Below are 16,405 nucleotides of genomic sequence, written 5' to 3' on the forward strand. Positions count from 1 at the left end.
TACTGCAGTAATGTCATTGAGTATTTAACTCATTAGTTTCTGTGGCCATGGAAGGCTTGTCCAATTCTTGATTGGATTGGTGAGTTCCAGGAATCCTATTACGTGATAATCTGCTGTATCTGAAAGAAACGTTTGGAAATTTAGAGTATTTATGGCATTTCAGAAGAGTAAGAGGTTCTTAGCTGTCCTTCAAATGAAGGGAACTGGTATAAAACAACAAGGATTATTAAGTAAAGAAAGCATTGGTTTTGTCTGGTCAAATTAAATGGAGGCATCAAGGATGAGGTGAAGATGTTGTAGTTGTCAATGTATTGATTTGGAGCTAGATCCCTTTTGTGGCTTTATTTCAAAAGAGTGCTAAGTGACAAACTAGCAACAACAGCTAATCACTAATCACAATTGGTCCCAAAAACTAATCACTGATCGCCATTGGACCCCACAACAAATCACTAATCACCATTGGTCCCCAAAACCAATCAGTGATCACCGCTGGAACCCACAACTAATCACTAATTACAATTGTTTGTCACACTTGCACACTTCATTCTTCGACATAAATTCACTTCTTGGTGATATTTACAGTGATACAAGCCGTTTGTCTTTTTTCTTGATAGAACCTACAGTATTTTGTAAATACATAAATAGTTTGTGATGCCATGCCAAATCTTATTTTTCTTTCCATAATAAAACGGTTTAAAGAAAAACCTGTTTTCATCATGTCGCATATTTAAGATGCAAATGAACAGGATGGTTCAGCAAATATGCAAATTAGTCTTCAATAACGTCAGCAGGTGAATTCTAGTGACTTTTTTGAGCAACATTAGCTCCTTTCCCCTGAAAAGATTTGGCAACGCTTGTGATGTAGTGGTTTGCTGTGGCCTCATCAGAGGAAGACGAAAAAGAATGTCTCCAACTAATGGGAAATGACGGGCTACTATGTGGTTTGAGGCTTTTGAATTTGAATCAGAGCTTGTTTAAAATGGAATACATAAGCCAACTTGTCTCCGATTAAGATTTAAGCTTGAATGGGCAAGTTACTCGACAAAAAGTCCCTAATCACTGACGCCAACTGACAGGAAATACACAACGTGTTATGCTATTATATTGGCTGTGAGTTTAGAGCTACTGCCGTAATTGCTGTAGATGGAGATGGGTAGCCAGTTTGGATGCTTTGTATTTGTTTTTGATTTTTCTCTGCGCTTTAAAGAACCAGTCAAAAATCTTGGCACCCAAATCCCAATTGAGAGGCTTTCATTATCCCTGTACATTTGTAGCAAACTGCAAATGCAGACTGATTGGCCCCTTGTAACACATAAAAACCTATTTTTAATAGACATCAGTGGGCATGTTAGAGTGGCTAGTGGGCTGCTCTCCAGCTCCTGGCTTCATGACCATGCTTGGCACGTGTTGGAAAGATTAAACAGGCCATTCATGACAATCTGTTCTGCGGTACAAATAATAATAAGCAGTCATGCTAAGTGATTGTTCGGCATCAGGGCACACTAGAAGCAGGGTTTTCAGGTTTGAACCTCCTGAAAATATTTTATAACAATTCCAAATGTTTATTCATGGTTGGTTGGGACAGGACACACACAACACAGCTGACACACACACACACATATGGCAAAAGCTAAATAAATAAATTAAACATATATACACACACGGGCGGCACGGTGGTGTAGTGGTTAGCGCTGTCGCCTCACAGCAAGAAGGTCCGGGTTCGAGCCCCGTGGCCGGCGAGGGCCTTTCTGTGCGGAGTTTGCATGTTCTCCCCGTGTCCGCGTGGGTTTCCTCCGGGTGCTCCGGTTTCCCCCACAGTCCAAAGACATGCAGGTTAGGTTAACTGGTGACTCTAAATTGACCGTAGGTGCGAATGTGAGTGTGAATGGTTGTCTGTGTCTATGTGTCAGCCCTGTGATGACCTGGCGACTTGTCCAGGGTGTACCCCGCCTTTCGCCCGTAGTCAGCTGGGATAGGCTCCAGCTTGCCTGCGACCCTGTAGAAGGATAAAGCGGCTAGAGATAATGAGATGAGATGAGATATACACACACACCCACACACAGTGGTGCTTGAAAGTTTGTGAACCCTTTAGAATGTTCTATATTTCTGCATAAATATGACCTAAAACATCATCAGATTTTCACACAAGTCCTAAAAGTAGATAAAGAGAACCCAGTTAAACAAATGAGACAAAAATATTATACTTGGTCATTTATTTATTGAGGAAAATGATCCAATATTACATATCTGTGAGTGGCAAAAGTATGTGAACCTTTGCTTTCAGTATCTGGTGTGACCCCCTTGTGCAGCAATAACTGCAACTCAACGTTTGCGGTAACTGTTGATCAGTCCTGCACACCGGCTTGGAGGAATTTTAGCCCGTTCCTCCGTACAGAACAGCTTCAACTCTGGGATGTTGGTGGGTTTCCTCACATGAACTGCTCGCTTCAGGTCCTTCCACAACATTTCGATTGGATTAAGGTCAGGACTTTGACTTGGCCATTCCAAAACAGTAACTTTATTCTCCTTTAACCATTCTTTGGTAGAACGACTTGTGTGCTTAGGGTCGTTGTCTTGCTGCATGACCCACCTTCTCTTGAGATTCAGTTCATGGACAGATGTCCTGATATTTTCCTTTAGAATTCGCTGGTATTATTCAGAAATCATTGTTCCATCAATGATGGCAAGCCGTCCTGGCTCAGATGCAGCAAAACAGGCCCAAACTATGGGCATGGACCAGGTCCTTGAAGGGGGAGGACTCCATGGCGCTGTTCTCTTCCGTACTCTGAGTCCCAGGTTTCGGCACCACTGTAGCAAGGGTTCTAAGTGGGTGGAGTACAGAAGCACGGCAGGCCAGAACTGGGTTCTCAAAAACTCTTTTATTTAGCTTTTCAGCTTTTCTATTCACTCTCACACAAGCGTCCAGGTTGGGGGAGAGCTCCCTTTCTCTGCCCTCTCTCTCCTTTTAAAGGGCGCGGTCACTGGGGGAGACACAAACAGGTTAATTCACATCAGGTGCAGTGATTCTGCCACTTACCTTCCCTGACTCCGCCCTCCATTCACAGACCGACGCTTGGCCACGCCCCTGCTGCCACACCATGATACTACCACCACCATGTTCCACGGATGGGATAAGGTTCTTATGCTGGAATGCAGTGTTTTCCTTTCTACAAACATAACGCTTCTCATTTAAACCAAAAAGTTCTATTTTGGTCTCATCCATCCACAAAACATTTTTCCGATAGCCTTCCGGCTTGTCCACGTGATCTTTAGCAAACTGCAGACGAGCAGCAATGTTCTTTTTGGAGAGCAGTGGCTTTCTCCTTGCAACCCTGCCATGCACACCATTGTTGTTCAGTGTTCTCCTGATGGTGGACTCATGAACATTAGCCAATGTGAGAGAGGCCTTCAGTTGCTTAGAAGTTACCCTGGGGTCCTTTGTGACCTTGCCGACTATTACATGTCTTGTTCTTGGAGTGATCTTTGTTGGTGGACCACTCCTGTGGAGGGTAACAATGGTCTTGAATTTCCTCCATTTGTACACAATCTGTCTGACTGTGGCTTGTTGGAGTCCAAACTCTTTAGAGATGGTTTTGTAACCTTTTCCAGCCTGATGAGCATCAACAACGCTTTTTCTGAGGTCCTCAGAAATCTCCTTTGTTCGCACCATGATACACTTCCACAAACGTGTTGCGAAGATCAGACTTTGATAGATCCCTGTTCTTTAAATAAAACAGGGTGCCCACTCACACCTGATTGTCACCCCGTTGATTGAAAACACCTGACTCTAATTTCACCTTCAAATTAACTGCTAATCCTAGAGGTTCACGTATTTTTGCCACTCACAGATATGTAATATTGGATAATTTTCCTCAAAAAATAAATGATCAAGTATAATATTTTTGTCTCATTTGTTTAACTTGGTTCTCTTTATCTACTTTTAGGACTTGTGTGAAAATCTGATGATGTTTTAGGTCATATTTATGCAGAAATATAGAAAATTCTAAAGGGTTCACAAACTTTCAAGCACCACAGTGTGTGTGTGTGTGTGTGTGTGTGTGTATCTCATCTCATCTCATTATCTCTAGCCGCTTTATCCTGTTCTACAGGGTCGCAGGCAAGCTGGAGCCTATCCCAGCTGACTACGGGCGAAAGGCGGGGTACACCCTGGACAAGTCGCCAGGTCATCACAGGGCTGACACATAGACACAGACAACCATTCACATTCAGACCTACGGTCAATTTAGAGTCACCAGTTAACCTAACCTGCATGTCTTTGGACTGTGGAGGAAACCGGAGCACCCGGAGGAAACCCACGCGGACACGGGGAGAACATGCAAACTCCGCACAGAAAGGCCCTCGCCGGCCACGGGGCTCGAACCCGGACCTTCTTGCTGTGAGGCGACAGCGCTAACCACTACACCACCATGCCGCCATGTGTATATATATATATATATATATATATATATATATATATATATATATATATATATATATATATATACACACACACACACACACACACACACACACACAGGTAGTCGTCGACTTACAACCTATGCAACTTGCGACCGATCGACTTTACGACCGTCTGGTTATGACTGGCAAGTGTTTCCCGGCTGAGTTAGCTGAGCGTACGACAGTTTCCGCCCCAGCTCCTGGCAGCGCCTCTCGCCGCGTACAACAATTTCTGCCCAAGCTCCCGGCAGCGCCTCTCGCCGCGTACAACAGTTTCCGCCCCAGCTCCAGGCACACGCGCAGTCTCTCTCACGCTCCCTCGCGCACTCCGTCATACAGTTTCCGCCCCAGCTCCTGGTTTATGAAACGAGTAAATCCTCCCGCCAGCCCGAGCGCTGCAACAGCTGATTATGACATAGACGACCCACAGCCAAGCACCAGTGATGCCAGCGGTCACTAAGTTTTGTATTTTGCTATGTTTTACATTTGTATTTTGGTATGTTTCAAACTAAAATGTTTTCTATTTTTCACACCTGTATTTTGTATTTTTTGTTTTGCACATATTAAACGAATTGTACTGTATGCAGTGTAGTATGCAGTGTTTGACTTAAACCAAATAATGAGCCAAGGTAATGAAATAAGAAAATGTTGATAAAACAAGACTTTAAGATGATTACAATATCATTACACATCACAATATACCGACGTTCATTTAACATAGGCCAACTTACAACCAGATCGGTTTACGACCGGTCAGTCGTAACCAGCGCAGATCGTAAGTCGACGACTACCTGTATATATATTACTACATATCAAATAACATGCTTTGCTCAGTAATTGTTCTATAGGAGTGTTTGTAAAAGTAAACAAACCCATTATGATTCCATCCCAAATGTAAAATGAACACATTCCTTCGTTTTTCTTGGCTGCCACGTGTTGTAGTGTGTAACAAACAGGTTTAATCAATCTAACCAATACATTTTCCCATTTCTGGTTGAACGCTAAAGAGGTATCAAGATATCAAGGTGAAAATAGATGATGTACTGTTTAATAAAGATGTCCTTTATCGTCTGTTACTGACAGTTCAGTAGAGCTTTGTTATTAAAGGCAGTGTTGTTTCACAATTTGGCAAGCTTGGTTGATGGTAGATTACGCTTAATACTGTATTATAAATAAATTTGTGCCATGGCCGCTCTTAGTACAGAATGACATCCATCCAAAATGCACCTACGCTTCACACTAAGCAATTTATAATTGTACAGATCCCACAGATCAGATGGATGAGTGGAATTTCACATATACAACTGTGTAATCAAAGCTTTGGTCAAGTGAAATGAGTGTTTTTGTGCAATGAGCTCACTGTTTGAGTTCTCAGGATTCACAATTGGGTTCCAGCCCTTAAAATTCACATCCTGGAAGGTTAAAAAAACATCCGTCCATTTGTCATGGTGTGAAATTAATACATCTTGTAATGTCGTGTCAGTCAAACTCCATGAATTTCGTGAGAAACAAATGGTTGGTTTTGTGGGATGGGTTTGCTTTATGGCTCCTCAAAGCAGAGGTGACTTTTCTGACACTGAAGGATTGCTAGGACAGAGGATTTTACGCTCGAGACAATCAGACACATTAAGAACATGGAGATTTAAATCACCTCTCACTCAGTGACACATTCACTAATCGACCTTCTTATTTGTCTCATGTTTGACTGAGTGGTACTGTTACCATGATTGAGAGTGTCCAAAATTTGATGCAGTGATGCAAGATGTTCTATATGAGCTATAAAAAGAGAGCACTTGTTAGGATTGACATAGATTTTGTGTGAGAATGAGTGGGCTTGTAGCTTTTCTCATGAATTGTAGATGCAGCTCTGTAAACATGTGTACGCGTCAATCAGGCAGATAAAGATACAGAAATGATTCATCTGGCACTGAGATTTGCTGACGCACCTGAACATCATGATCCTCCTCAGTTCTCTCAGTTATTTTTTCTTGAGCCAAGGGGTGCGTCATGTAGGGATCTTCACTTGCATCTGCCAAGAAAGCAAAGATTGTAGTCAGTTGGAGAGGGATCACCAGCAACCATCCATGCAAAATGAGTGCAAACAATGCAGCATGGTTTTATAATTGCAAGAATTTCCACAAATCATATTATATGCGCTTAGGGTTCCATAATGAACCTGGCAACCATTTTGTAATTAAGCCTCAAGCAACACGGGCATTAGTGTCGTCATTTTTGCATTGTCATCATGAGACTTTTAGGTACAGGGTTCCATTGATTTAAATATACATACTCATAAACGTCCTACTGCATCACACACCTTTAGCTTGATGATGAACTAGATCATCTGTCTTCCCAGTGCATGGACAGTAGACATTACTGGATGCCGTTTTGTCTGTGAATAAGAACAGGGACAAAAATAGATATTATGTTAGTAAAACACATAATGTGTGAAATAAATCAAGTGCCAGCAACTAAGTCAGCCAAGTGGGGTACGAGTGGGACAGCCATTTTAGCCATTTGGGAGTATGGGCTTAATTTAGAAGGCCAAAATTAGAGTGATAAAGGACCGATGGATCAGTGGGAAATTCGTGTAACTAAAGTCAAAGCTTCAGTGAGTTCACTTTTAATTTTTAATTAAAAATGGCAGAGTGCAGTGTGATTAAAAGGCAGATCCAACGTACCACTGATGCGTGTTACCTCTGACGTGCATGATCTGTCACATAAAACACAAAAGATGTGTCAGACACAAGAGAGGTCCATTGTTATGTCTTACCTGAGCACAAGAAAGTTAATTATATTATCATTACAAGCAATATTTCATGTCAGTCAAGTGGAACAGAATAGAATGGAACAAAATTGGCTCAGCAGAAAAGCATTCATCTTATTGTTGGGAAATCGTTCTGGAAATTTGAATACTGATGATGCCACAGCCGTCTGTGGGAGTCCAAAAGAGCACGATTGGCTATGGGAGGGGCATACTGTCTTTCCACTGTCAATCACAGTGACACTAGCCAATCATGGGCATCCTTAAGCTCATGTATGGTCAGGTCCAAACATATTTGGACAGTGATGCCATTTTTTATTAGCTCATCTGGCCGCAGACCAGGCTGGATGAGCTTATGTGATCATGCGTTGTCTGTCCGTCATTGTCTGTCCACAATTTACAAAAATTGCTACTTCTTCTACAGGATCGATCGGATTTCGATCAAACTCGCATACAATGTTCCCCAGGTGGGTGTGCATAAAAGTTGTCAAGATGGTGGTGCCACCTGTCATATTTACGATTTTATGGGCATCTGAAATTTTTGAGTGACTCGTCACATTAAACGCTACTCTTCATAAACTGCTGGGACGTTTTCACTGAAACTCACCCAGAAGACTAAAGATGTATTCCAACAAGAGTTGTTCACCAGGTGGTTCCACCTACCATGGATGAGGTTACAGAGGGGTCATGTGCAATTTCACGAAAATCACTACTCCTCCTACAGGAGTGATCAGATTTTGATCAAACTTATTTGGCATGTTCCCCAGGTTGCTATGTATAAAAGTTGCCAAGATGGTGGCACCACCTGTCACATTTAACATTCTATTGACGTTTAAAAATTTTGGGTGACTCGTCACACCAAACACTACTGTTCGGAAACTGCTAGGATGTTTTCACTGAACCTCACCCAGAAGACTCTAAAGACATATTCCAACAAGAATTGTTCACCAGGTGGCGCCACCTGCCATGGATATGGCTACAGAGGGGTCATATGCAATTTCACGAAAATCGTTACTCCTCCCACAGGATTGATTGGATTTCAAACTCACACACAACAACAACAGTGTACAGCCTCATTGAGGCTATTTTGGAATTTTGCCTCTGAAGTCAAGAATTTCAGCTTTAATTCAAGGGGTTTAACAAAAATCTCATTAACCATTCATGGAATTACAGCCATTTTTACACAATCCCTCCATTTTCACAGACTCAAAAGTAATTGGACAGACTAACATAATTATAAATGTAAGCATCATTTTTAATACTTGGATGCAGTCCTTTGCAGTCAATGACCGCCTTAAGTCTGAACCCCATGGACATCACCAAATGCTGAGTTACCCCCCTTGAGATGCTTTGCCAGGCCTTGACTGCAGCTGCCATCAGTTGCTGCTTGTTTGTGGGTCTTTCTGCCTTCACGTTTGTCTTCAGTAAGTGAAAAACTTGCTTAATTGGATTAACTGACTCAGACATTTAAGAACATTCCATTTCTTTGCCTGAAGAAGCTCTTGAGTTGCTTTCGCGGTATGTTTTGGGTCATTATCCAGTTGTATTGTGAAGTGCCGTCCTACCAGTTTTTCAGCATTTGACTGAATGTGAACAGAAAGTATAGGTTTATACACTTCAGAATTAATTCTGCTACTTCTATCAGTAGTCACCACCAATATCAGCAGTTTACCATCAGTAAACACCAGTGACTCAGTTCCATGGAGAGCTATACATGCCCATGCCCACCATAATTTATGTGGTTCTTCCCATCGTTCTGTTACAAGTTAATCTTGGTTTCATCTGTTTAAAGAATCTTGTTCCAGAACTGGGAAGGCTTTCTGGTAAAGTCTAAACTGGCCTTTCTGTTCTTGAGTATTACCAGTGGTTTTCATCTTGAGGTAAACCCTCTGTATTTACCTTCATGAAGGCATCTCTTGATTGTAGACTTTGAAAATGACAGGCCTACCTCTTTGCGTCTTTGAGAGTGTTCCTGACTTGGCTAGGTGATGTGAAGGGGGTTTTCTTCACCATTGGATAGAATTCTACAGTCATCCAGTTTAGTTGTCTTCTGTGGTCTTCCAAACCTTTTGGTGTTGCTGAGCTTGTCAGTGCATCCCTTTTTTTTAATAAAAAAAAAGTACCAAATTGTTCATTTGGCTGCTCCTACAGCTTCTGTGATCTCTCTAATAGGTCTTTCTTTTCCAGTCTAATGATCCTTCATTTGCATCAGCTCCTTTTTGGAGAGCATGTTGAGAGCTTCCATGAACAGCTGCCAAATGCAAATTCAATACTTGGAATCAACTCCAGACTTCTTATCTCCATAATTTGTCATGAGCAAATGAGGAAACAGACCATAACAGGCCATGAAACTGCTTATCAGTTAATTGTCCCATTACTTTTGAATATGTAAAAATGGAGGTACGATGTAAAAAATGGCTGTAATTCCTAAATGGTTAATGCAGTGTTGTTTTTTTAAACTAAACCTCTTGAATTAAAGCTGAAAGTTTACACTTCAGTGACATCCGTATGGCTTCATTTCAAATCATCTGTATGGCTTCATTTCAAATGGTGATGGTGTACAGAGGCATAATTCTGAAAAATTGCTCAACTTCCCAAATACTTGTGGACCTGATTGTATGTGGAAGAGGGCGGATAGCACGTTCTTGCCTTAACCCTTCCCAGTTGTTAGCTGTCAGATAGGAAAGAGCTAGCTCGTGGGTGGGGCTTGGCAAATGACCAAATTGGGAGAAAACGGGATTAAAAAAACCCTGATCCTCTCTGTTGACCATACATCAGAGGGCATATTCATTGCTTTATCATAAAAAGGGGTAGGGCTGGGCAGCTGGAAATGAAGAAACTACTGAGATCTGTCACGTGCCAGGTTTGTGAATTACAGGTATGTAATGTAACTTTGACATTACATGAATAGTCAACTTGGTATCATGAACATTTGTATATATTATAGGAAATAATCCATTATGCTTTCATCGTACAGGTTTCTAAATGGAAACTGTACATATTTTAAATTCATATATGAATGACCAGGCTGGAATATCACAGGTCTCGAGTCATTTTTAAAAGTTACAGTGTATTTAAATCCAGGACATGACATTTTTCAGTTTGGTTTTGTAACTTTAAATTGCAAGGTAGTGAACAAAAGATCTAATTAGCACTGTAACTACTGAACACGCAAATACGTCTCTGTACATAGTTAGCATGTAGCACTTGAAGGTTTGTGATGAAGGTTTCTTGCAGTGTTGTAGTCGAGTCACTAAACCTCGAGTCCGAGTCCAGTCTCGAGTCCCCAGTGTTCACGTCTGAGTCAAGTCCGAGTCATTAAAGAAAATTTCAAGTCGAATCCGAGAACAAGACTCCAACCGCACCATTTGACAGTGCCTGTTGCTGCCTTTATGTGAAAGCGTCTCTGCTACCGTGTTGGACTAACGTTACTGCTCGGCTGCCCCATTTTAGTTAATAGGCTACAGATAAAAAGCTTGTTCATCACTCAGCAAGCCCCGCCCACTATCAACAGGGTAAATAACTTGAAAGAGGGTTAACACTAGCTAGTTCATCACTCAGCAAGCCCCGCCCACTATCAACAGGGTAAATAACATGAGAGAGGGTTAACACTAGCTAGTTCATCGCTCAGCAAGCCCCGCCCACTATCAACAGGGTAAATAATATGAGAGAAGGTTAACACTAGCTAGTTCATCGCTCAGCAAGCCCCGCCCACTATCAACAGGGTAAATAATATGAGAGAAGGTTAACACTAGCTAGTTCATCGCTCAGCAAGCCCCGCTATCAACAGGGCAATGAATATAGCGTGTCACCTCCTTCTCTGGGTGGAGTCTTACCAAATAATGATTGAAGTTCGAGGTTGTCCCTGTCGTCTCCTCGATAGTTCTTCTACATATGGAATACATAGCAGTGCATTTTTCCCCACTGCACTTGAAGTCTGTATAAGCAAAGCGGGCAATCCTAGGGGCGTCTCTCCAGGCATTTTAGCGCCATTAATGTTAGTTTGTTCCAGAACATGACGTATGAACAGGTGACTGTGCATCCTCTTGTACAAAATTACTATAAAAATTATTGTAGATATAAAAATCTTATGACAAATTATTATGGCATGTTACAAAAAATAAAGAAAAAATCTGAGTCCTCGTCTCCAATTTACAAGTCCGAATACACTTAATGCACAAGTCCAAGTCCGAGTCAAGTCACGAGTCCTTAAAATTAGGGCATGAGTCGGACTCGAGTACTACAAGCCTGGTTTCTTGTCCCTCTAAGGGAACTTTTAAAGGTGCTTTGAAGAACAGTACAACAGAGGATTTCTGTAGAATACTGTATATCTAAAACATCATTTATAAAGAAATTCAAGAGTAGTCAGGAAATTTCTACACTGAGTTTGATGCCGAGAAGAAGTGTGTTCCTTTTACTTTCTACAAACTACTCCACTTATGTGATGTAATTCATGCACACTTCCGGTTTCATATGTGGAACTTAATGAGGTCATGATAAAAACTGTTGTCACACAGAGAGAGAGAGAGAGAGAGAGCACAAAATGATCCTCTCTTGACCGGATAGCAAGGCCATTTGTGCTGCAGTACTTTCAGGGAGAAAAAGCTCCAGATTATCACGACAGTTCTGTCATCATCTCAAACCGTTTACTTTGACCTTGTTTTGGCAGATCAATAGATTTAAATTCAACCAGTGCTCAGTTTTCATAACATTTGTAATGTGGAAAAATCAGGATTGAATGAATCATGATCATGAACACAGGAAAGTGTTTTGGGGGATCCTGAATAAAGAACGTAATCTTTGTCATTTCTAATTTGTTCTTTGAGATTGGATATTTGATCCTTAGATTATATTGCGATCATAATACACACACATGCGCGCATGCTGAAAGCCTCTACTTAATCAATTATCTCCTGGTGTAGTTTACTGTAAACTGAACTCTGTAAATACAGCATTTTAGATTGACGTTAGCGTGATTGTATCTTTTCCTGTGACAGCTCAATCACTTACCTTCTCGTTGCTTTCTTCACTTCCATCTTACACTGCTTAGTGGGAGTCTGGAGAAGCTCCTGAAGGATGTGGAGTAAAATATCATGACTAATTTCATTCATTCAGTTATTTTCAGTAAGATTGATAGAATTAATTTAATACTCAGAAGCAGGATTTCTTTAAAGCTGTAATTTTTTTCATGAACATTTTGCATTTTTAAAGATTCAGAACACAATTTTAAGATTGTGCTGCTTCCAGTCAGTTATTTTAAAATTAATTATTACATTGGTAAATTGTTGAGTGTGATGGACTGCCATCTCACCCAGGTGGTATTCCTGCCACGCCCCCAGCATTCCCAGGATAGACTCCAGATCCAACGCTACTCTGACCTAGTTCTATCATACATTTTATTTCTAATTCAGAATTCACTAAAAAAAAGTAGAGGAGATACACCGAGTGAATTATTCTAGGATTTGGGCATTTTCCTGATGAGTGTGCGACAGATTAATGACGCATTGTCCAGATGGTGGACACTTATTCTGATTAATGTCCTCTCTTCAAAACAAGGACCACTCAAACATGACTCAGTCATGCACAAACCGATCCTCAGGAATGCACGTGTGGACTGAAATAATGAATCTGGTGTGTGATTGTAGGGTTTTATAAAAAGAGCTCACCGGAGCGATGCAGGGCTCCGAGCCGAGCCACTTGGGGCTCCATGGTGTTGGACCAGAGCTTGTCTGCGGTGCCTCATACAGGCTGTCTGTAGAGCCCTCCTTAAAAAAAACAAACAAAAAAAAACAATGACATGCCATGACAATTGAAGACAGGCTATTTACAGAGTGTTTATCGAATTTACTACAAAATGAAGGAGATACTGCAAGGACATTGTTAAGGGTTTTAATTTGAGTCAGAAGTGAACGTGAAGGCTAATGTTCCTCGCCATGATGAAAGTTTGTAGCCTCTTACTTAGCATTGTACAAACTGCATGTCTAAATGCATTCTTTTGATCCCTTAAACAGTTTAATACAATGGCAGAATCATTCACAGTTTTATTTAAAAAAAAAAGGCAGAAATTATTCTTTCAAAATTTAGGCCATGCCTCCTCATGTCTGATGTTTAATATTTAGTTAACGACGTGTCACACAGGGTTAGAAACCACAGCAGTAATTCTGCTTAATAGACTGATTTAATCATGAAGTTTATATGATGCAAAACTGGTATCTTTAGGTGTCACTTCAAGCAAACAGGGATTACATTGCGGCTCAGATTTGATGTTATTTGACCCTGAGATTAGCACAGACACGTATGACTGAGATTCATCAGACTATAGAAGGACACGTACTGTTGTTTGGCTCATGTTTGACAACATCGTACTGAACCTCCAGAAAATGGAGATATTTATTTATTATTATTGTAGACTATTATAGATAATTACAGATTTATGCCTCGTAATCTGTAATAAGCATGGTCATCTGTTCTGTAATCTCTTATCAGGTACTGCTTCCTGTGCTACGTTTTCTTTGCTCAGCTTTTCACACCTCTGTGCAGTGTTTCATGTCTTTGCAGGTGTGAAAGGCTCGTGCAATCAAACATTATCAAACTTTGCAGTGACATTAGATCGAAATACATGATGTGGAGATTAGAAACTGATGTTGTATAAAAGCATATATATATATATATATATATATATATATATATATATATATATATATATATAAATTTTTACCACCAGCAACTGTACACTGTGGGTAGACAATCATTCCTCCAGACCAACCAAAAGAGATCATTTCCAGAACAAACACAACATCTCAGTCATGCTGTATGAGAAGAGCCATGTAGCTGTATGTCTTACCAGACTGAAGCAGAAAAGGTTCATTTTGAAGCGACGTATCCCTTCCTTTCTACCTCAGAAGGAGAGTGTTCGAGTGCACACACACACACACATACCCGCACACACACACAAGCTCTGAGAGAGTGGCTGTTCGACACTCTGCGGCTTAAGAGGAAGCTGAAAATCCCTTCCATAATCCAATAGATGTACTATCAATCTTTTGCACTGAAAGGAGAAAGAGTCACCATAATGGCATCCTCGACTAGGGCAGCAGATATTTACAGTTGTTACAGCTTTGATTATTCAGTATAATCTGGAAGCTGACACTGCGGAAAGACTAAAATTCAACTAAAAATTACTTTCATAAAATTTTTTTGCTTATAAACTTGTGGATAAGTGAATAACATGGCAGAACGGAGTCACTTTTTAACCCTTAAAGCTGTACTGCCTTTCAGATTTTTCAAATGTAGGTCATAAAAATAATTTTCCTAACACCTAATTATTATTTTTTTGTTAGTGGACTGAAAGCTACTGAATTTGAATCACAGACTTCCAATTTTTAGTTTTTTTAACAGAACAATTAATGAATTTATCTCCACATGGCCCTAAATTCTCCGCTATTTTTTCCTGCTTCACCATGACCCAATACAAGATACTATGTCATGCATCACATGTTGGACTTTCCCCGTTCATGCAAGGAATTGTGGGATACAAATTTGAAACAGGAGAGAAAAACAGAGGATGTGAGTGTGCGAATGAAACATGAAAGGCCCACTACAGTAATGGAAAGCGAAAAGAAAAGACATTATGTTATATACTGTATGAAGGAAAGGAAACGCAGGACCAAACTTCCCAGCCACAGAATTGCCTGGGTTTTTTTTTTGAGATATTGCAGAAATAAATATATATCACAATGACTAAATTTCAGAGGGAACTAAATTTCACCGATTTTATGAAATCGAAAGGCCGTCTAGCTTTAACCATTAGTGATCCATTAATGGCTATAAATAAGACTATGTGAAGTGGTTTAAATTCATTTAGCGTTTCATGTTGCCACTTTTGATGAATGGCACAGACTCTAAACTGATGAGACTTTAAACTATGGAACACTTTTCTGAATCTCTGGACTAGATGCTTAACATGCACTGTGTACACAATGACAAGGTGATTATCTAGGTAAGTGTGTTATGAAGTGTAAAAAAAAAAAAAGAACTTCACGCTTCTGTACCTGAAATGCTTACATCAGCACCACACACACACTCTCATATCAGTGTCAGAGCTGTACTGAGAATGAACACCACTCAATTAATAACCGTTATATTTGTATTGATAAATTGATGTATTTGGAGGAGGGCAGTACGTAACAGTGCACTTATTAGTGCGTAATCCTCCACCTACAAAGTGACGTTCTATGGCAGGTTCACTTTCTAAACCAGCACAGCAGTGTGTGTATACTTGTCTAGGCCTCTTGACCTATATTTACAACGGCTTCAGTATAACACAGATGATGTAGAGTGACACATTATTCTTCCTTTAATCGCCAGGCCATGTCTATTTAGTATTCTGCCACTTTCTCTCTGTCTCTCTATCTCTCTCTTTCTCTCTCAAGGAAATCCTAATTCCCTCGTCTGAGGCACTGCAAACGCTAAACGCATTTGCACAACCCGGATTAAGCTCAAGCTAAAAAAAGACTTTTTCAATCAAGGTTTTTTTTTTCCTTTTACAGGATCTGGATGAAGCGAATGAATAGGTGATCTTATGACTGGTCAGAAGGTCTTGACTTGAGCTCTGAAAGTTGTGCTGACTTTAAGAAAAATCACATGCTGATTTTCTGGTATATTATTGTTTCTATGGTAACAGTTCATAATACAAGGACTTGTATGACAGACGCACAACATAATCTAAGCTGATTAATAAACATGCTGTTATTTAATCATTGATATTGTTGATAAGTTTTCTGTAAGGTTATATTCGTTTACCATTTTTGACAAGATACATGACATCGCTCTTATTAACTCCAAGTGATTGTGAGGAAACTGTTTATAGCTACTACAATACAGTGAATGTAACTCGAAATTGATAAAAAGTATGATGTCACCTTTTAAAAAATAACTAGATAGAACCTCGACGCCAACGGCGTTGATGGGGATGCCTCCGCCTGGTAGACTACACGCCTTATTAAGTTGTGATTTGGGGATGGACATTTGACCTCACAGTAATCATGACCTGGTGAAATTACTTGTATTAGCCTTGGAGATATTGTGTTCACAAGGTTTTCGGACAGACATTTGACCTCACAGTGACCTTGACCTTAGACCTTTTGATCTCAAAATCTAATCAGTTTATCTTTGTCCCGAAAT

The 16,405-nt window shown here is 40.4% G+C and overlaps 1 protein-coding gene across 1 annotated transcript in view; it reads right to left on the reverse strand.

The window, feature by feature from the left end:
• Positions 1-14,103, reverse strand: part of LOC132873792 (uncharacterized) — a 15,353-nt gene extending 1,250 nt beyond the window's left edge. Inside the window, exons 1-6 of the mRNA XM_060909594.1 lie at positions 14,067-14,103; positions 12,889-12,987; positions 12,233-12,291; positions 7,140-7,171; positions 6,776-6,850; positions 6,405-6,487 (exon numbers count right to left, since the gene is read on the reverse strand). Of these exons, the coding sequence (XP_060765577.1) occupies positions 6,405-6,487; positions 6,776-6,850; positions 7,140-7,171; positions 12,233-12,291; positions 12,889-12,987; positions 14,067-14,090 (372 nt within the window). The 5' untranslated portion in view covers positions 14,091-14,103. The remainder of the gene's footprint in view (positions 1-6,404; positions 6,488-6,775; positions 6,851-7,139; positions 7,172-12,232; positions 12,292-12,888; positions 12,988-14,066) is intronic.
• Between the last annotated feature and the right edge of the window lie 2,302 nt (positions 14,104-16,405).

Source organism: Neoarius graeffei, chromosome 25 (genome assembly GCF_027579695.1).
Source record: "Neoarius graeffei isolate fNeoGra1 chromosome 25, fNeoGra1.pri, whole genome shotgun sequence".
NCBI classification, from domain to species: domain Eukaryota; kingdom Metazoa; phylum Chordata; class Actinopteri; order Siluriformes; family Ariidae; genus Neoarius; species Neoarius graeffei.